The following is a 21,592-nucleotide window of genomic DNA, read 5'->3' as shown; positions in this document are numbered from 1 at the left end:
AGTAAACACACAAGGATGGAATGGAAGCTAGGTACAAGAGAATTGGCCAAGCGACGTGATATAGCAGCCCGTTCCTCCCCCCAAATTTCCTGATTGCTAGCCCAGTTCTCTTTAGAAAGTCTTCTAACAGCCACCTCCCAGGAGCAAGGAGCACCTCTCCCCGGCCCACCTGTGCTCGGAGGCTGCTCTGATTCTTCCCCTGGCCCCAGACTCACTTGCAGGAGCAGCTCCCTTAAGCGCTGCAGCTGGGACTCGAGTTGCTTGTTGTGGTCTTCAAGAATCTGCATGCGTGTCTCCAGGCGGCTCTTGTGCTGCCGAAGGATCCGGGCCTCAGCCAGCAGCTCCTCATTGCGGTGGTCCTGTGCCACCTCGGCAGAGCCCTCAGCCAGGGTGGGTGCCTCAGCAGCCTCCTCATGCTGCCACTTCAGGCGCCTCAGCTCCCCCTGGAGAATCCTGCCAAGGATGGAGAAGCCAAGGCCAATGACCTTCACAGGGTATCGACTGTCCAGGGCTCAGTGGCCCCTCATACCTAGGTGTGAGCAATCTCTTTGCTCTCCCATCCCCACCCCCTCCCCAGCCCCCAAGCCGTGCTTTTTTTTTTTTTTTTGGTCGCAGCATGTGGGATCCTAGCTCCCCAACCAGGGATCGAACCCGCACCCCCTGCAGTGCTGCAGCGGAAGTGTGGAGTCCCAACCACTGGACAGCCAGGGAAGTCCATCCCAGCCATGCTCTTGCTTGAATGGCCATATCCACTTCCTCTCCAACACATATATCATTTACTTTGCCATCCTTAGGCCACAGAGCAGAGAGAGCTGACATTTCATATAACAAACGTCTCAGGGCTTTGATGTACTGCTTCGGGGATTAATTCTGACCTTAAAATCAGGCAGAAACACAGTCTGCAAATAAATGAGGCATTAGGGCCACTGACTCACCTACTCCATTTTTAGATTTTTAGATTCCAGGGGAAGACATAATATAAACAAAGGATCACCCATCTTTCCTCTTCTTTCTACTGCCCTCCTCTTTGACCCACTTTAAACACCCATGTTGAGTCATCAAGGAAACAGATTCCAAAGAGTTGGTCTCCTTTGGAGGACATTACTGTTTTTTTCCTTTTTGCAACAGAATCACTCTCTCCCTAGTGTTTCCCAGGGCCTCCCCACCACTGCTCTAGTGCAGTGCTTCTCAAACTATCCATAGCAAAAAAACAGGGGGATCTTTCGATCCATCATGGATCAATCCATGGTCTGAATGTGCATAGCTAGTACACAGCTCACACCACACATGACTTGCTGCCCAAATTCAACAACTCTCAACCTGGCCTATACCCAATTCAATGAAGACAAGTCCACTAATTATGTGCGTGGATATTGTGGCCATGTCAAATTGCTATGAAAATTTCTAAAAGTTTACTCTCTATTTATGTATTTATCTTTTCTTGAACCAGTAACAAATACTTTGCAGATAGGCCCTGTTCTAAGGACTTGCTAATCCAAATACAGTCTGTAGGCCTGAGGCATGGGCATCCTTTAGGAGCTGGTTAGAAGTACAGGAACTACGGCCCCACCCCAGACCTTCAAATCAGAATCTGCATTTCACCAAGCTTCCCAAGTGACTTGTATGCACACTAATGTTTGAGAATTACTTTTCTGGGGGTTGTTATTGATTCTACTACACACTCCCAAAGTGTCTTGGATGCTCCTCAGACTCCTGCTGCCCTCCATGCTTTACAGAGGTCAATGCCATCCCCATAATCTTCTTCACCTTCCCTCTTCCAGTCCTCAAATGCTCTATGCAGTATCATCCTCCTCTTATTACTTTCACTACGTGATAAGGACATCTTTCCATTTCCAACAACTGAAAGTTCCTTGAGAGCAGAGACATCATCTCTTCTGTATTCTTTGTGTTTGCATTCTCTCTGCCTGTATCTGTTGGGTACTTGGAGATATTTGGGTTGAGTTAAAAAGATTCAAATAATTATTAGGATAGCTAGCTTTTATTGAACACTTCCAATAAGACAGACACTGGCTAACACATTATATGCCTGATCATTTGATCTTCACAAGTGACCTTAAGAGGTAGGTACTCTTATCATCATCCCCATTTTACAGATGAGGAAATGGAAGATCACAGAATATAAGTAACTTGTTCAAGGCCACATAGCTAGGATGTGGAAATTCAGGACTTGAATTAAGCCGTCTGACTCTAGAACCCACGCAGATCTGTGCCATTGCCACACCTACCGGTTCTCATCCTCTAAGTGGGCCAGGATCTTTTCGAGCTCCCCTTTGCTTTCAGTGGCCATGCTGCACGGAGCCTGCTGTCCAAAGGCTGGCTCCCGGTCTGTAATGGGGCTGGAGTGCCGTAGCAAGTACTGGTCCTCGTCTCTGTGTGGGGGTGGGGAGAGGAAAGAGGGGCCCAGGCATTGAACTAAGAAACAGCTCAGGGTGTGAGTTCTCAGCTCCCACCTCAAGCCCCAGGAGACACATGCTGGAGGATTCCCTCTCTAAGATACATAGAGAGGGAAAAAGCCATGTATTCAGGTTTAAGAGGGATAAAAGTGTTCAAAGGTGGCAGGGGTCATTGTTGGGGGTAGTAGGAGAGAGTGTTTTCAGGATGCCAAGACTCCTGGGTTCTACTTATAGTGACCTGGGAAACAATGAGCAGGTCACTATAACATCTGTGATGTTCCCCCACCCCACCCCCCTTCGCTTTCCCATCCCCAGGGGAATTGTGGCCTGCCTGAGTCCCAGTCCCAGGGCTGGATTTATCCATGTAGCCAACAGTTTCTAGGTCCTCTGAGGAGGCCGGGGACCTCCCTAGAGATGAAAGGTCCCTTCTCTGGGCTATAGCACCAAGGAATCTCTCTGGCCACACTTCAGTCAAGTCCCTGGTATCTCCCCAGGGTTGATGTGGCACTAGATGGGGCATTGGCATTTTGAGCATAAGATAATGGCTCATTTCTGCAACTTTAGTTGAGGGCATATTCTTCTTCCTTCAGAGTGAGGAATAAAAGGATGGGATCTTGCAACAGAAAGGGACCTTGGCAGATGGCAGGGAGGTAGTTCATCCTTCATTACCCTGCTCAGTTGATAGAGGGCAGACTGCTTCTCTCATTAAATACTGTGCCCAGAAAGCAGACTTCCTTCCTTAGGGTGTCAGGGACCCTATCCACACACACCCCACCTCCCACTGAGGATATACCCTCCCCAAGTAGTGGTAGAAAGATCCCAAAGGAGAGCTAGTCCTGGCAAATATGTATCTGTGAAAACTCACATGCTGTCGTCTGGGGACAAGCTGTCATTAAAGAAGGAGCAATTTTGACTTTCCATCTCAGCAAGCCTAGGAAGAAAGAGCAGGAACAGAAGGGAAAACAGTATGTGAAGACTGCTTTTATCTCAAGGACTGTAATCCCACAGTAGGATAATCATGTTTGGGGGGCTGTCCCAATTCCCCCTCCCCTGCCCCAAACGTTAGGCCTCGCTGGCTGCTGCAAAGCCCACTGTGCATGTTCCCCTGGCCCTGACTTCATTGTCTTTGCCCCAACTGAAAACTCCTTTCCCCCTTGGACTCCTTACAATTCCCCTCCCCAAAACCTGGTGGTACCTGCTGGCAAAATGTTCAATGCGGGAGTGTGTGTCAGCGTGTGGCAACATCGGGGAAGAAGCTGGCCTAGAAGAAAGCAGCAAAGACTCAGAAGACCAAAGACTGGGTAGCTGGGCAGCCTGTCTCCTCACCACCACCCTTCCACACCCCGCAACACCACCACCAAATTAGGTAGCTCCCAAGAGCTGATGGGAACAAGACACAGAGACTGGATTCTAGTCTGTTTCTCAGGTCAGATTCCTGGTCAGGCCCCAGCTGAACTGCCCTGTCACTATTTAGGTTTGCCCTGGAAGACTGCCCTAGCCCATGTGAGACTCAGCCCCTTCACAGCACATCCCTAGGCTCAATGAGGATGCCTGCAGCCCCTGCTCAGCTACCGGTACTCACGTCTCACTGTAGTCAGCCTCCAGCACTGATTGCACAGGCAGATAACCTCGCTGAGGGTGTTTGCTGAAATAATGCTTTGAGCGGAATTTGTTCTTTAAGGTAGTGGCAAAGTCCCTCATGTTCTCACTGGATGTGGTCTGGGAGGAGACAAGATAGAGGGACTCACCCTAATGGGCTATTCTAGGGAGGTGTGGCCACTCCCCTGGAGCACGGACCATGACTGGTAGTCCACTCTTGTTCATATTTACCACACCTCGCTCCTAGAAAAAGATCTAGAAGGATACATGTCAAACTGTGAACACTGCTTGCCTCAGGGAAGTTAGACTTGAGGGGTGGGGAATGCACTGAGGAGAAAAAGGGACTTTGTTTTATACTTTAAACACCTCTATATAATTTAAATCTTTTACAATGATCGTATATTTGTTAACTTTTAAATATCTTTTACATAAATTCTAGGGATGTAGAAGATGAGCAGGAGCTAGACAATTATCAGTCTACCATCTCTAGCCAGTTTCCCATGTATGACGTTAATAATGTTTATTTTAAAATGATAATAAAAGAAAAATAAAGGTCAAGGTCACTGCTTCCATTGGGTCACACATGTTTCTGTGTCAACAGAACTTGGAGAAGAGATGACAGCTCAGGGAGATGGATTATGGAGATGGGGAGGTAAGATGGGAGAGAGCAGTGGGGGGAGCTGGGGATATGCTTGGGACGTTGGGAGAATGTGTGGGGAGAGAGGAATAAAGGAGTTTAGGGAGCAGAGTCAGCTCAGGAAGCTAAGCCTGGAGGTCTGAGTCCTGAACATAGCAGAGGAGAAATTCTGTGGCTGGAGTTCAGGGATGCTGGGCTCAGGAGGCTATGAAGGGCACAGTTTCCAATGAAAGCCCAGTTGATTTTGGGGACACAGGTAAAGAGTATACCCCCTTTTCACGCAAGAGACTGAGTAATGAAGTTGAGCACAAACTTTGGTATTGATTAGAAGGGATGGAAGCAATGACAAGGTAGCAGGTGAAGACCAGGGGACAGAAACAATCCAGGAAGCTAAGCAGGAAAAACTAAATTGAGCGATCGAAGGCTAGTCACCTGTAATTGCCTTGCTGTCTCTATTTTTTCCTGAGACTTCTCTCTGCAGGAGTATAGTGAGTGCCTTTTAGATGGCCAAGAATGTCCTGGGCTGCTACAGCCAGCTACCGCCCCGGTGAGGGTGAGGGAGAAGCTCTGCTAGAAGGACAGCCCTGGATCCCCCAAATTGGTCTATCACCAGGCCTGTTTGGAGGATGCTCCCCAACGGAGAGCAGAATACAGTGAGCTAATGCTGGACAAAATGGATCAAGCACCCAGAAGCTGAGAGTTGCCTGCCCCTCCCGCCCGGCCCAGAGGCTCCATACCGGGGTGTAATACTCCATGATGGGATAATGAAGCTTGTTGCCCTTGCTGGCCCTGCCTGTCAGGAAGCAGGTCTGGCAGATGTCCACGTTAAATTGTTTCAGACTCCGATACCTTGGGGAAAGGAGAGGTGGTAGGAAACAGGATGCAATGTACTATAATGACCTCCCCCTCCCCCAAACATCCAAATATACACATACATTAAAAGGGGGTGAGGCATGGAACCGTAACCTCCTATATGCGGAGCACTTAACCTCCTATGCATAGCAGTGATAGAGTTCTCACTAGATAACTAGTCTTACTCCAGAGACCACAAATCTCCATGAAATCACATGCTCAGAATCCCAGGAAGTTCGGGAAGTAGCCCTGTCTCACCATCTTTTTTAAAAGGAAGGGTGGGATAAACAACAAGCTCCTACTGTATAGCAGAGAGAACTATATTCAATATCCTATGATAAACCATAATGGAAAAGAATATAAATAAATATATATATATATATGTATAACTGAATCAATTTTCTGTGCAGTAGAAATTAACACAACATTGTAAATCAACTATACTTCAATGAAAAAAATAAAAAATAAAAGGGAGGTTGGGACGGGGTAAAGAGCTCATTATATCAAATAACCTTCTAAACAAAGGTGGCCTGAAAGGGTCCAGTTTCACAGGTATGACCACCTTCCTTGGAGAAGGCACACTTTCAATATGAAAACAACTGATTCTATCAGCCGTGGGCAAGTTGGCTAAAAATTATTCCCCAAAGTTATTTATAATAATAACTCTATTATGACTGAATATAGACTAGCCCTTAAGATCCAATTCCAAAGCCTGATTGGACTGCACAGACCTAATAGCATAGCATGGTGAAATGTCTAGACTTAGAACAGTCAGAGGATCTTATATCTTATCCTGGAGCTACACTAGCCAGAAGTGTGAACTCCACCTCTGTGCCTCATTTGCTTATAAAAAAGCAGGGTGGTTGTAAAGAGAGTATGTGCTAGTGCTTTAAAGTGGTAAAAACAAGCATTTTATGATGAAAGCCAAATTCAGTGTAGCGGCTACCTTTGTGGGGACAGGAGGGAAATATAATCAAGGAAACTTCAAATATATTGTTTTATATATTATATAAAATATGTATATAATATATAAATTCATAGATATATACATATATATTATATAATATATATAAATATATTGTAAAATATTGTTTGTTTCTTCAGCTTTGTGGTGGGTGCCCACCATGGGGCACTGGAGCCTGCTCATACAAGCTCACGAGAGCTGGTTGTTAAAATTTCAGGAATTTTCCAAGCCAGTTGTTAAATATAGCCATTATTTAAAAATTAAATTGTATAAACTCACAATTAAGCAAATGGTATTAAAAACAAAGGTAATAAATACTCAAACTCATCACTTCTTATTTCACTATTATCTATGCTCTTGAGGTTGTCTACATCTGTTATACCTGGTGGTGGAAATACTATAAATGGTGTGCAACTGTGTGTCTCTTCCTGACCTCCTATGGGTAGCCTGACACTGGCCACAGTGGGAGTATTTACATCATGGAAATTAGCCAATGCTATATCACGTTTCTCTTTTGCTTTCTAGAGAGTAGCACATTTGCCAGCACACCTTTTGGTGCGTAGGTGTTCTCATATGTCAGGATGCTGGGGCTTCTGGGTTCTACTTAATGCTCCCTGGGAAACAATGAACAAATCACTTCCCTTTCTGTGCTGTTCTCCCACCCCACCCCCTTTTGCTTCTCTATACATTTTTATAGATCTGAATACTTCATAACACAACTAACAGAAAAAAAATTCATCATTTTTGAGTTTTTTAAAAGTTAAACATTCTGCAGTAGAAAGGATTATAACAGTATATAACAACATACAGTAGATTAATTGTAATTATATAATTATGTAATGCCCTGTTTTGCAATATATGGTTTATATGTAACATGGCCTATTTATTATTAGTATTACTCCAGCAGGTATTGCTTTCCCTACCTGAAACCTTTGATGGGGCACTGCCTACAGATAGAGCACTTGGTCTGATGCTTCACTTGTTCAGCAATGGTGACCCGATGCAGAACAGCCAGCCACACCATGGACTGGGGCTCCAAGTTGACCCATTCCAAGAACTGTGCAACTTCAATGACTGGCTTCCCAGTGCTCTAGAGAAACAAGAAGCCCAGTAGTGATGTCTGAGGCCCAGTGTCTTGTGCCCAGAATGGCAGCCCTCAGGGGAGGAGGAGAAACAGCAAGACCTGGTTGGACTCTGGGTTAGACTGTTCTCCAGAGGTGTCCACCTTCTACCCTGTCCTAGTTGACCTGGTGCCTTCCCCTCAGGACTCTGACCCTAAAAGCCCAGAGAACCCTCTGCCCTTTCGCTCCAGCCCAACAAACTCCCTTGCATCTGAGTACTTCAGATCAAAAGCCCAGCTCTCAGTCCTCCCTCCCTTCTTCCCACCGTCTGTCCCATCATTCCTCCTTTCCTGCCTCCCCAGTTCCATACTCACAAAACGGAAGCAACTACGGACGCTGGGCTCCACGTTGCTGCCCCCAAAGGCCGCCACTTCCCCCAGCTGACGGGGCACCTGAATGGCTTCATGAAGCAGGACACCAAGGTGGCGTTGGTCACACTGGCTGCCTGAGTTGGCCACTTGGCTGAAGAGGTCTGCTGGCCCCACCGTAAGTCATGGCCAAGCCCGATACAGGAATGGCCAGAGAATTGGTGTGAGGAGAAAGAACAGAAAAAGAAGACAGGAAAGAGCACATTGACTTAGCTAATGACTTTTGAAATTGGAATACCTAAAGGTCCATCCCTGACCTTCTAGAAGTCCAGGTGTTCTAAGAGCAGCTCTCCTCTGGGTTCAGAGAGAAAAAAGTGAGTCAGACACAAAGACAGAGAGCGTCAGAAAGAGAAGGGGAGAGAGGGGTGAAGAGAGAGAGCAAGCTGTGTGTGAGAGCGGTGCCAGACACAGATATGACACTGCTGGGAAAACAAAGTCTCAAGAAGCAAGATGAAGGGGTGTGGGATTCAAGGGTGCCTGAATATGAGTTGCAGTCAGTCTGCCCTATCCCCTCCTGTTCATGTAGCCCGTGTAGTCTGATACTGCAGTAATCTCTCAGTTATCCGCACAAATGAAAAGAAACACTGGCATGGATAATCCAAAAAAAGGGGATAATTCAAAACATTTGATCATCTAAGAATTCACTCTAAATCATTGTGGAACAGACTATGGTACTTATATATTTGAGCATGGTCTATATCTGCCCTTGTGGGAACTCCCCTGTCCCACCCCAACTTTAGAAAACCTCCTCCAGAGGTTCTTGTCTGTCCATTTCATACCTCACCTAAGGCCCAGAAATGGAACAAAACCAAAAGGCAGAGGGCCTGGGGTTTATTTCTGGATCCATTACTGACTAGCTTGTAAAACCTTGGGTAAGTCATGAACCACTCTATGCTGCAGTTTCCTTACTTATAAATGGAGATTAAATCATCACTGTCCATCCCGTCTCAAAGGAACATTAGGAGAAATAAATTATATCATAGATGTGAACATACTTTGAAAAGTCTTCTTCCCTGTAAATCTTTCCTAGACGGCTGTCCTCACTCTTCTGTGATCTGATATAGCACATATCCTTTGCCATTCAGATTATTCTAATTAGCACTCTAAAAAATGCTTTCTGTGTACTTCTGTATCCTCTTCTGGACTGTAAACCACTTGAGGCAGGGACCATGTCTAACCGGACCTTGTACTCACCGCATGTAGCACAGTGGTCAACGCACATTAAACACTTGACACTAATGATGCTGTTGCAGAAAAATGCAAAGTGCTGTACAAATGATGGAGGATGGAGGGGAAAGCAAAGGTACTGTACACCAGAGAGGTTCAAACCTACAGAATTACATGTTGTCCACCTCCCAAATAATGGGGATTATTGCACACCACCCACGTTATCACATGGGAAGTCTCCAACAGAATGTGTGACGTAGTTTTTTTTTATTAATGTATAACTTTTTATTTTATTTCAGATGCCTGTGTTGATGATGCAGGAAACCCCCAAAACTATAAATGCCTTTCAAAGCTTTTGACAGTCAGGGTAAATTGAACAATTCTCAGTGATGTATTATATAGTAAAAACCATTCCATTTATAAAAACCAGCACACACCTGCCTCGTAAACAATAAAACTGTCCTCTTCCACATTTGTGTGATGTGGTTTGAGCGTCAGATTGGGAGAGGGCTAAGCCTGATAGGCCAAAGGGAAATGGAACTAGAAAGTCCAGGTCCTGGGTATCCCAGGATCCCAACTCAGATCCCCATCAAGTAATTACACCAGATCAGAAGAAACCAATGCCCTTGGAGTAACAGTGGGAATAATAACAGGCCTTAGACCCATCTTGGCCTTTGGCTGTTGTGGATTCTTTGCAATAGTTTGGACCAGGAAGCATTACAAGGTAGCCTGAGTAGCCCTTTGCTGAGTCATAAGACTCATCTTCTGCTTATCTTAGACTTTTCTTCCTCCCACCACACCTCTCCCTCCACACAACTCTACTCCAAACTTTGGAGTTGTACTCACACTGCAGTTTTTCCTTCACTTCTGTGCCACACAGGCATGCAATGCCAGTCTTAAAGGACAATGCCCGCATCTTTCCACTGCGACCACTAGGTTTAAAAGAAGAGACTGAGAATATGAATATCTGTAAAGGGTTAACATCTTGGCAGTCATATCCCTCACAGGGTTGATCCCAGCAGGGCTCTGTGCCAGCCATGCCCCAAGCTGAGCTGAGTCCAAGTGCACCAGGGGAGCAATTCCTTCCCACCATGCCCACTCCAGATGTCCCACTGAATTTCACCATGGAGGCTGTCAGGACTGCAAGCCCTTACCTATCAAAAACATTGAGGAGCCAGTTGAGGCTCATGTCCACACAGAGTGGCACGTTGACAAGGATGCCTCTTTCCTCCTCCAGTCGTTCATATAAGGCAGTCAGGCAGTGAATGACCTCCACCACATCCATTACATGCTCACTGGCCTGCAGATCATGCTCATTGAAGATCTCCAGGGCTGTGGTTAAAGTTACCAGGTCCACTGGGAAGGAAAGGAGAGAAGGAGAAAGTATAGCCAAAAGTAGAACCCCAGGGACTAGACGGGAAGATATGGCCACCAGCATCACCAAATCTGACTCAATCTCCAGACTAACCATTTGTAAGTATGAAACAAGCTTGCCCTTTACCAAGACCCTCAACCCAAGTAAGGAGAAGGCAGCAGAAGGCCCCCTAAATTAACCCCAAATGTTTCTATACCCAAATGTTTCTTGACATCAGTTTCAAGAAGATGGTGGGATTTGGGTAAACTCCCAGGGGTTGAATACCATTATTTTAAACTTTCTTTGTCTTTACATGCATTTCAACTGCAAATAAGTTGGTCTGTGAACCTCATCCTGAAAACCTAGACACTGGTTAAGAAGGCTCAGGTATGCCTGGGTAAATGTGACATAACTCAGGAGGATTTTTTAACTACCTCCAATGCTGGAATCAGCCTAGCCAGATAACCTGGTCCAGGAAGACTGAATGGACAGTGTCTCAGAGAAAAGACAGAAGGCACATTATACCTGCAGCCATGTTGTCCCCTAACCACTGGCATTCGCTTCAACAGTTCTGCTGCTACATCCAATAACCCCAAGATGGTGAAAGAACAAGCCTCCAGTGGCTCCGAACCATTTGCTGGGATACTTCTTGCCATAAAACACTTGCTTGATTATCCGTTTTGGGCAGGGAAGAAGGTAAAAGGAAGAGGATAGCTGTGGGTTAATTTGGAAATAAGTCTGGGGGTTGGGGAAAATAGAAGGGCCCTGGAAAAATCAGGTGTCCACAGCCAGCATATCCCAGCCTTTGGAGAGTCCCCACAAAGCCAATCTACAACACTGGACAGGTGGGATGAAAGTGGGAAACAGTCAACAGATGAGGAAGGGTAGGAGTGGGATGAAGGCTATAAGGGAAGTGTAATAGGAGACTTACGACGCAGTGCCTTCTGGACTCTGCGTAGCTTCATGGCAGTGCGGTAAGCTGAGAACTTAATGTTGTTCAGATCAGCTGCAGAGAATGGAAAGAGACCCACTCAGATCAGGGAAATGCAAATTAAAACAACAAGATACCATGTTACACCTACCAGATTGGCAAAAAATAAAAGTCTGACAATAACAAGTGCCAGCAAAGATATGGATGAATGAGAATTGCTGGTGGAAGTGTAAACTGATACAATCACACTGGAAAACAACTTGGTATTACCTAGTAAAAGTGAACATTCATATATTCTATGACCCAGCCAGCTATATATCCTAGAGCAGTGATTTTCACATGTTTTGTTTGTTTGTTTGACCAAGCAGCATAGTTCTTGTTAGCTCCAAACTAGAAATGACCGAAATGTCCATCAACAGTAGAATGGTTGAGGAACCTGTGGTATATACAATGGAACACTCCATGGCAGTGAAAATGAATGAACTATAGTCACATGCATCAACATGGGTAAAATTTACAACATAATAGTGAGTCTCTCTTGGCAGTCAAAGATAAGGCACATGAAAGTCATATTCATAGCCTGGATAGTATCTTTCAAAGAAGCTCTAGTACACATCTATAAGCATAATTACCTAATGTGATGATAAAATCGTTCAGGGAGAGTATAGAGCTTCCAGTTGAGGGAGGTGCAGAGGGGAAAGGAAAGAAGGCTACTGGAAAAAGCTCAAGCACTCACTTCCACCCTCACCTGCTTGTTGAATAGGATTCCCTTCTATTTTTTTTAATTTATTTTTTATTGAGATAACATTGGTTTATAACATTTTGTAACTTTCATGTGCACATAGTTTTATTTCTACTGCTGTATACCCTACAAAGTGCTCACCACCAAGATTTAATTTCCATCTGTCACCATACAGTTGAACCCCTTTACCCATTTCAACTTCCCCCTACCCTTTCCTCTCTGGTAACCACTACTCTGTTCTCGGTATTTATGTGTTTGTTTTTGTTTTGTTCATTTATTTTGATTGTCTCTTTTTATATTCCACATATAAATGGAATCATATGGTATTTGTCTTTCTACTCATGTCACTCAGCATAATATCCTCAAGGTCCATCCGTATTGTCACATGTGGCAAGATTTCATCTTTCTTATGGCTGTGTGTGTGTGTGTGTGTGTGTGTGTGTGTGTGTGTGTGTGTGTGTGTGAGATCCAGCTATCCCACTTCTGGGTATTTATTCAAAGAATATAAAAACACTAATTCAAAAGGATATATGCACTCCTATGTTCATCACAGCACTATTTACAATAGCCAAGACATGAAAAAAACCTAAGTGCCTGTAGACAGATGAATAAATAGGATATGGTGTATATATATATATATATTCTATATTTAAATAGGTATATACACACACACACACACACACACACACACACAATGGAATACTACTCCCTTATATTCTTATAGGACAAAGGCAACTGTATAGATCTCCACACTATACAGGAAACTTGAATTCTTACCTAGGGTTTGGTATAACTCAGTCATCTTGGGATGGTCCCAGCATGTGGTCTGAGCCTGGTGGCTACAAATAAAAGCATCAATAGTGCCAGGGTCTATACCACCCCCCAACCCCTCAAACACACATGCACACACCCCTCAGCAATAGGTTGGATTCAAGGAGCAACAGGATCTGAGGGTGAACCCTGAGGATCCCAAAGCACAAGGGTTCACCTTTACCAGGTAGAATCTTGAGCTCTTGAGATGAGTAGGAGGAAAAACTGGAGTGGATGGAGGAATCCCAACAGGTAAGGGGTGAGAGGGATAGATAGAAAAAAAGACAGGAAAAGGAGGGGGTGGGCAGGTGACTGACCCATTTCCGATTCAGATGGTCACTCACTTGATATAGTAGGGAACTTTATTGGGTGAAATTGCTCTTTCCCAAGGAACCTGAACAGAGGCTGGTGAGGGAGAAGAGAAAGAGAAAGAAGCTGACCACTAATGCTCTTCAAGCCCCTGGTTACTCCCCTGCTCTATCCTCTCAAAGAAGTAATTAAGCCCAAAAGGGGATGCCTGACTCTCACTGCCAGCTCTTAACAGCTCCTGAGCATGAGGTAAACACTTTTAAGGAACACACTTCTCTCCCTGACGTTTGGGTGAGGGAAGGAGAAGAGGTTGTCCCTGATACCCTCATGTGCCAGAGACATGACAAGGGCATGAACAGGTGGCCTTGGCCACCCTATCTTCTCCCTGAGCTGTCTGCCATTTTATCCACTCAGCAGAAGGCAGCTGGTGTGCTGCTGTGGATATGAAGTGGACTCTACTTTCCTCATGGGGCTCAAAGCCCTTCCCCCAGAAGGTCAAGCTTCTCAGTCCTGTGGGACAATGGGGAATGGGACTGCTCACTCCTCTCTGGTGAGGAACTCTGGAAAAGGATGTCTCTCTCTGCTCTGTGTCTTTAACATCCGGATGCTCCAGGAGAGGCTCAGTCACCTGGCGAACCTCCTCATTGCAGTTTCCCTGGGTACAAGAGCCCTCTGCAGGTATATCTGCATGCCAGTGATTATAATTCAATAGTTCTAATCACCATTAACATTGATTAAGTTCCTACTATGTGACAGATACTCTGCTGAATGCTCTGTGTGCATATCTAATTTTCATATCTGTACATTCCCACTATCTCCACTGCTGCCACCCTGATCTGGGTCACCTTCATCCCTCATCTAGATTGTTGCAATATGCATCCTAATAGGTCTCCTTCCTCCCACTCTTGCCCCCCAACACTCTGTTAAAACATAAGTCGGATCATGTCATCCCTCTGCTCAAATCCCTGCAATCGTTCTCCATTCCATTCAGAATAAAATCCCAAGTTCTTACCATAGCCCTCCAGGCCCTCCATGCTCTGGCCTCCTGCTGCCATTCTGACCTCTTGCTCTCTCCCCTCGTCACTCACTTCTACACTGGCCTCCTTGCTGTTCCTCAGGTATGCCCCTGCCTTAAGGTCCTGGAAGTTGTTGTTCCCTCTGCTCTTCCCTAAGATATCCACATGGCTCATTCCTTCACCTCCTTGAGGTTTCCACTCAGTTGCCTCCCTCATTAAGTCCAGCACTCCCTAACTCACGTCTTCCCTGCTTTACTTTTTTTCCATAGCACTTGTCACTGATTGACTTTATATATATTTTACTTATTTGTTTATGGTCTGGCTTCCTCCTGTAGAATGTAAGCTCTCCACGTCCAAGGATTTTTGTCTGTTTTGTTCACTGATGTAGCCCCAGTACCTAGAACAGTACCTGGCCCACAGTAGGCCATCAAGAAATATTGTTGGAACAATAAAGTCATTTAATTCCCATAACTCTACCAGCTATGTAATATTTTCCCTCTTTTTACATATGGGAAAATTGAGGTTCAAAAAGGTTAAGCTATTTTTTTCAAGCTTGCAAAGATATAAAGTCGAGCAGCTGTGACTCAGATCCAGGTCCCTCTGACTCAAGAGCCTGTCCTTTTAACCGCTACACTACACTGTTTTATCCTACTGCTTCTTAGATGCCAAGGTACACTCCGCTCCCACTAGGCCCCCAAGGGACAAGAGTAGACCCTCTTGGAAGGTGGCTGAGTTTCTACCAAGTGAAGCCCAGTTTGTCTCACATACAGGAGAGGAAGTGCTGTGACCCAGGCCCAAAGTCCCGGTGGGCATCCTGGAGCTGCTTAAGTCTCTCACCAACTGACACCTATGGAAAGAAGATGCAAGAAGTCAGTGGACTCATTCCAGATATCCAGGGTAGGATTTCCACATGCCTCTGGCAATCTCTGTGAATTCCCTCAGAGTCTGCCTCTTCAGTTCCAGATCCTCCCAACATTCACCCAAATCCTAGCCTTCCCATGGCACTCCCAGGGGTCAGAGAAGAGCATCCCTAATTCCAGGCCACAGACACCCTTCATCTGCCCCTGTCTACCCTGAGGGGCAGACAGGCCCCTCTCAGACCATTTTAATCACTTCCTGCAGTTTAGAGGTTGAGAAGCCTGCTTCCTAGCCCCAAATTCTCTACAACTCTTTTCCCACATAGATTCCATTTCAATGCCCCTTCACTTCCTTTGAGCCTGGGTAAGTTGCCCTCCAAGCCTAGTTATACCAAGCCTTTTCCTCATGCCTCACTCCAGGCTTCTCTTTTACCTGTAGCTGTTTCCACCGGATGTTGATCTGCTCCAGGGCCCGGGAGTTCTCCATTGACAGGTGCACATCAGAAATGGCAAGTTGATGGGCCAGATCATTCACCAACTTCACTCCATCTTTCATGGGGAAGAATTCTTCTTTGAATAGCTATAGAACCAAAACCCAAGTGCCACAGTAGGTAGAAAATAGGAAAGAGGAACCATTAGTCATTTTGTTTTAATAGCACAACCTCAGTGCTTGCCTATTAGGGCAACCAGACTAAGGTGTGTGTGGGGGGGGGCCATTGTCCTTATCCTCTTCCTTTTCTACTCTCAGAAGACACCAGGGAAAGAGAAGCCAGTAGAAGGACAGAGGAGACTTCAGCTAAACCAGCCCCCAAATCTAGCACAGAAACTGGGACAGACTCTATTGAAGTTCACGGCAACAATGGAGCCTCAGCAGCAGGAACACTGTCAGGGTCTGGGAGGAACATCTGGTCCCGGGGTGGACTGTAGCCACGGGAGGGGGCCTGCATACCTTAAGAGCCTGGATGTGCTCAGGAAGTGAATCAATGAAGAGATCCCCAATGGGCTCCCAAGTGGCTCGGACTCCCTCGGCCTGAGTCAGAGTCGCGCTTAATTCCTCCATTGCCCCTTGGATCTCCAACAGCTGCTCCAGAGTGCGCTCAATGTGGCGGTGCTGGTCCACACAGCGGGCTGTCAGCTTCTCCCATAGTTCACTGGCCACAGTTGCCTGCTTCCACACAAAGCGGCTAAGATTCTGGATCCGCTGTCTGGGAGAGGTATCTGCAAGGGCAGGCACGAAGTCAAGTCAGTCCAGCCAGGCAAGGATAGCCATGGAAAGACAGAGACAGATAGCCCTTTGTAAAATGTGTGTGTGTGTGCATGTACGTGTGTATATATATTCATACATACACAAATGCATTTTTTCATATTTGAGCTCCTTTTGAAGATTCAGCTTTTTAAAAAATTAAAATTTTTATTTTGAGTTCGTTGTAGATTCACATGCAATTATAAGAAATAATACAGAGGGACTTCCTTGGTGGCACAGTGGTTAAGAATCCGCCTGCCAATGCGGGGGACATGGGTTTGATCCCTGGTGCAGGAAGATCCCACATGCTGCGGAGCAACTAAGCCCGTGCACCACAACTACTGAGCCTGCACTCTAGAGCCCGCGGGACACAACTACTGAAGCCCACGTGCCTAGAGCCTGCGCACCGCAACGAAGAGTAGCCCCCGCTTGCCGCAGCTAGAGAAAGCCTGCACGCAGCAACAAAGACCCAACGCAGCCAAAAATAAATTTAAATAAATAAATAAAGCTTTCCTGTGGTCTCACATCACTTCCAGCTCCTGCCTAAATTCTTTAAAAAAGAAAGAAAGAAAGAAATAATACAGAGATCTCATGTACCCTTTAGCAAGTTTCCCCAAATAGTAACATCTTGCAAAACTATAGTATAATATCACAACCAGGATATTGACATTGACATAATCCACCAATTTTGTTCAGAGCTCCCCAATTTTACTTGTACTCATTTCTCTCTCTCTCTCTGTGTATGTGTGTGTGTGTGTGTGTGTGTGTGTGTGTGTGTTTTGCTCTATGCGATTTTACCACAAGTGTAGGTTCATGGACCCACCACCACAGTCAAGAGACCATACTAGTGTTTTCCACTTATTATATCATGAGGATTTCCTCATATTCTTAAAAAATGGGCAAGGTAAAGAGTGAGTAAAATATTTAAGATGTGTAGTGAGACAAATCATTGAGTCCTATTCACATGACCTTGGAATGCGATTTTGCATTAGTGTCTGCTGCCCACTTCCTTCCGAAAAAGGGAGGTATTTTATGAAGACCCAACAAAGGAGAGGTTAGTATAATGTGCCCAGCCTTTCCACCTAGGCTCCTAAATTGTAAGTTTCCTCTTCCTCCCTCAGACCTCCCCTCAGAAGTATATTCAGAGCCCCCAAACTCCAGACTAATTGGAATTGTCCTGCTCTCTTGAGCTCGTTCTATCTGAGGCCCATTGGACAGTAAATTGAGTACTAGTTAGTACTCAGTAGGAGGGGCTCGAGGTAAACTGAGAGGGTCAACAGCATTGACAAAGGGCTGCATTAACAAAGGGTCCTTTCAGGCTATACATAACCAATCTCAGAGGGTTGAAGCCTCTTTCTGGAGAAGAGGGCGTGCTGGGCCACCACTCAGACCTGAGCACCACGGATCCCACCCTGCTGCCTTATTTAAACCTAGACCTACAGTGACCGGCTCTATTGATGAAAGAGGGCCAGAACTCACCAGGGTCAGAATTAAAGAGCCACAATCATTTTTCTTTTCAAATGCAATCACTAAACCTTTTAGAATTTTTTGAAAGGTTTTTTTTATTTTCTGGTTGATTATAGCAGTGCCACATGCCTCTCTATGTTGTAATAAAGCAGTATGCTTTTAAAGGACATACTACTACTTTTACTTACTGAGTTAGTTTAATGCATTTGAGTCTTTTTTTTTCTTTTTCATGCCTTATTAAATGGCCACACATGATGCTCCAGAGAGCTACATACAGCTTTAGGCCACACGGTCATCTCCCCTGCTCCGGGCTCTGTTCTCTTTGCTTTATCTTATAGTGTGAATCTGGCTTCTTCCCAACTTTGGACTCCCAGGAGAAAATTATCCTCCTAGGTAACAGTTGAGAAAATGAGTTTGGGGAGGGCAGGAAGGTGTTTAATGGTTCACAGCTCAAGAAGAAGATGAAAGAGGGGAAGATCACCCACCTTTGCTCTCAGAGCGAGGCTCCTCTAATTCATCAAATGGGTGCTGGGACAGGAAGGCCTGAGCTGACTCCAACACAGAGTAGATATAGGGGCCCCGAGACTTGACATCTTCCATAAAGGCCTGTGAAGTTAGCAACGTGGTCAATGGGGAAGGAAAGTCTTTCAGTTGCTTTGAAATCCATCCTGCAATTGACAATCTTTCTTCTCCTCAGTGCAGCTTGATCCTTTGGCGTTATCCTGTATCTTTGGGCTACTCAGACTAAAGAAGAGCAGTCTTCTCCTTAGGCAGAAGAATAACTCTGACACTGGAAGGTCTATTTACTCTGAAATGGGTCTGTCTATGCCACAAGGTAGAGTGAAATGTGGGGATTTGGTTCTGGGAATCTTGGTTTTCTGGAAGACTCAGAAAGTCCTCTGTGAGGGGCTTAGAGAAATCAAAGCCAGGATGGGCAAGATTTATATTAAAATTTTAATTAGTTTTTTTGTTGAAATATACACTAATAAGAGTATACAAATCAAAAGTGTACAGCTCAATGAATTTCCATAAAGTGATTCAATCTCTGTAACCAGTACTGAGATAAAGAAACAGAACTCCACCAGCATCCTGGAAGGCTCCCTCATGACCCCTTCTGGTCACTCTCTCATTCCCCCCTCCCCCAAGGTAACCACTATCCTGACTTGTAACACCACCGATTAATTTTGCCCATTTTTTAACTTTATATAAATGGAATCATATAATGTGTGCTCTTGTTTGTATTTGGCTCTTTTTTCACTCAGCCTATTGTCTTTAAGATGTATCCACGCTGTGGCACACATTTATAGCTTATTTTCTTGTTGTATGGTATTCCGTTCTGCATTCATCTTTTAAATTGAGATATAAATGATATATAACATTGCATAAGTTTAAGGTGCACAATATACTGATTTCGAACATTTATGTAATATGATTGCCATTAGCTAACACCTCTGTCACATCACATAATTATCATTCCTTCCGGTGCATTCTGGATTCATTTTAAGAAACATGTTGTTATTTTCTGATTATAGAGGTAATATATGTCACAGAAATCTTAGAAATCTCAGAAAAGTATGAAGAAGAAAGTTAAAAAGAACTCTGATTTCGTCACTTGGATTTAACCATTGTGAAGATTTTGATACAGTTTCTTCTTCTGTTTGTATACATGTGTATACATACATACATATCTATATCGACTTTTATACAGTTGAGATCCACCTGTATATAGTTTTGTATCCTGTGTTTTTTCACTTAATATTATATTATGTTCATTTTCCCATGTCCCCATTACAAATCAGCGCAGAATTTTAAGGGAGGTCAATATTTGATGGAAAGAATAGAGGGGAAAGATTTGACTTATTCTCTGGAATACTATCCACAGACCAGTAGGACTGTACACAGCTTCCTGTGACTTTAAGCATCTAAGCAGAGACTGGGCATCCATCAGTCAGGGTGTTGCAGAAGAGATCCCTTCCCGATGGAGAGGCTACACACCACGGCCTCTGTAACTCTAACCTACCGCGTGCGTCTCCTTCTCCTGTTGCACCAGGGCCACATCCCCTTGTAGGGGCAGCTGAGCTGACAATTCCTCATCCTTTTGGCTGAGCCAGTCAATAATCTCTTGGAGAGGGAGCTGAAGCTTTCCACTGTGATCTGAGAAGGCCTCTAGGCGGGCGCTGCACACAATGGTAAGACCAGTGATTTTCAATCCTCTTGTTAAGTTGCAAAACATTTTTCCCCAACAAATACATATGTGGAACCTTAATATATAAACAGATGAAAGAGGTGCTGCTCTGGTCGAAGTGGGAGGAGGCCCAGAGCCCTCCCTCTGACCCACCCACAAAGGCTCCCAAGGCAGCTCCAGAGGGAGTACGGTACCAAAACACTTGGCAGACGTCAGCTAATTCAGTTGAGTGTCCAGCATCACGCTGGGAAGGGTAGCGAACTGAGCAAGGCCATTAGAGGTGACAGCTGTCTGGTTGCCCTCTTGTCCTAGGGGACCTCAAGTCATGCCAAACTGCTCATCCTCAGAGGCTTCTTGGAGGCTGCCTTCTGAGCAGAAGCAGATGCAGTAGGTGGAAAGGGCGCGTCAGGTGGCTGAGTTTGGGCACGCACGTGTGTGAGGCTGCATACAAATACAAGCAGCCCAGGGGTCCCAAAGGATGAGGACAACATAGGCTAGAAGTTTGACATATGGAAGGAGGAAAATGGGTACCGCATAATCACCTCTGCTTGCCTTCCCCCGCAAATGAGCCATGAGCTGAGGTCCAAGTGGTAGGAAGCCAGAGGCCAGCCCAGGCTGTGTGCATCCATCGAGCCCATTCCCCTCAGCCGACAGTGCTAACTAGTCATTGCGTCCCTACCACGTGGGCCAAGCCTTTTACCTACATTTTTGCTTCCACTAATTCTCAGAGCAACCTCGTGAGGTAGGCACTGCTATTACCCAGAGAGGTTAAGTAATTTGTCCAAGGTCACACAGTTAAGTCATTGGTACAGTGATGATTTGAACTTAGGTTTGTCTGATTCCAGAGCCTGCATTCTTTCAACTTCTCCACACTCTTCATCCCCGCCAGAACCCACCAGAAGCCAGGAGCTTGGTCTTTGATGATAGGAAGTAGAAAGGAAAAGTGTGGGTGGGGGGTGGGGGTGGCAGGGGTTATAGAGAAGGGTAGAGGAAAGAGGAACAACTGATACAGAAATTGCCTGCAGGCTCTTACTGATTCGCCCTTACTTTGGGGAGGCATGGGTGGGTGATAAGCAATAGACAGGAATAGAGGGATAAAAAGATGGGAAAGAGAGTAGATGAGATCTACCAAGATGGAGGACAGTTATGAGAGGAAGAGGGGGAGGCAGTAATCATATCCTCCATTTATACATCTGAACTTATACATTTAAGTTCAGAAAGCATTTTCATATCTTATTTGAGTCCTCACAACAACACTGGGAGATAGTTAGGACATCTATTATCCTTCTACTCATTTTTTTTCCTTAAAAAAATACAAACAAGTGGAAGCTAAAATTCAGAGGTTACTCAAACCAATTATGCAAGGTGACACAGCTATTCAAGACTGAGGTTCAAATCCAAGTCTCCTGACTTCTGACCCAGTGTTCTTCCCCCAGTTCCAGAGAAGGAAAAGGAGGAGAAACAGAGGGTGAGGCTGACGAGAAGGCTAAGAAGAGGATGATGAGCTACAGCAGCAAGAGGAGCCCAACACCTTCCCAGACAACTCCCTAAAGCCC

At 45.2% G+C, this 21,592-nt stretch overlaps 1 protein-coding gene across 2 annotated transcripts in view; it reads right to left on the bottom strand.

Annotated features, from left to right (window-relative positions):
- The window catches only part of DRP2 (dystrophin related protein 2), a 45,554-nt gene that overhangs the window by 1,959 nt on the left and 22,003 nt on the right, over nucleotides 1-21,592 (bottom strand). For both annotated transcript variants that reach the window (XM_029240655.1, XM_029240656.1), the window contains 18 exons: nucleotides 19,872-20,028; nucleotides 18,337-18,457; nucleotides 16,091-16,359; nucleotides 15,575-15,721; nucleotides 15,053-15,131; nucleotides 13,304-13,364; nucleotides 12,927-12,988; nucleotides 11,408-11,482; nucleotides 10,277-10,478; nucleotides 9,969-10,054; nucleotides 7,902-8,059; nucleotides 7,390-7,556; nucleotides 5,388-5,499; nucleotides 3,997-4,133; nucleotides 3,610-3,675; nucleotides 3,280-3,345; nucleotides 2,247-2,390; nucleotides 216-453 (listed from right to left, as the gene is read on the bottom strand). In XM_029240655.1, the coding sequence (XP_029096488.1) occupies nucleotides 216-453; nucleotides 2,247-2,390; nucleotides 3,280-3,345; nucleotides 3,610-3,675; nucleotides 3,997-4,133; nucleotides 5,388-5,499; nucleotides 7,390-7,556; nucleotides 7,902-8,059; nucleotides 9,969-10,054; nucleotides 10,277-10,478; nucleotides 11,408-11,482; nucleotides 12,927-12,988; nucleotides 13,304-13,364; nucleotides 15,053-15,131; nucleotides 15,575-15,721; nucleotides 16,091-16,359; nucleotides 18,337-18,457; nucleotides 19,872-20,028 (2,347 nt within the window). The remainder of the gene's footprint in view (nucleotides 1-215; nucleotides 454-2,246; nucleotides 2,391-3,279; nucleotides 3,346-3,609; nucleotides 3,676-3,996; nucleotides 4,134-5,387; nucleotides 5,500-7,389; nucleotides 7,557-7,901; nucleotides 8,060-9,968; nucleotides 10,055-10,276; nucleotides 10,479-11,407; nucleotides 11,483-12,926; nucleotides 12,989-13,303; nucleotides 13,365-15,052; nucleotides 15,132-15,574; nucleotides 15,722-16,090; nucleotides 16,360-18,336; nucleotides 18,458-19,871; nucleotides 20,029-21,592) is intronic.

The sequence above is a fragment of the Monodon monoceros genome, unplaced genomic scaffold, assembly GCF_005190385.1.
Source record: "Monodon monoceros isolate NGI ecotype Baffin Bay Population unplaced genomic scaffold, NGI_Narwhal_1 Super_Scaffold_22, whole genome shotgun sequence".
Lineage (NCBI taxonomy): Eukaryota > Metazoa > Chordata > Mammalia > Artiodactyla > Monodontidae > Monodon > Monodon monoceros.
Note: the sequence above shows the minus strand (reverse complement) of the source record. Positions and strands in the feature narration are given on the sequence as shown.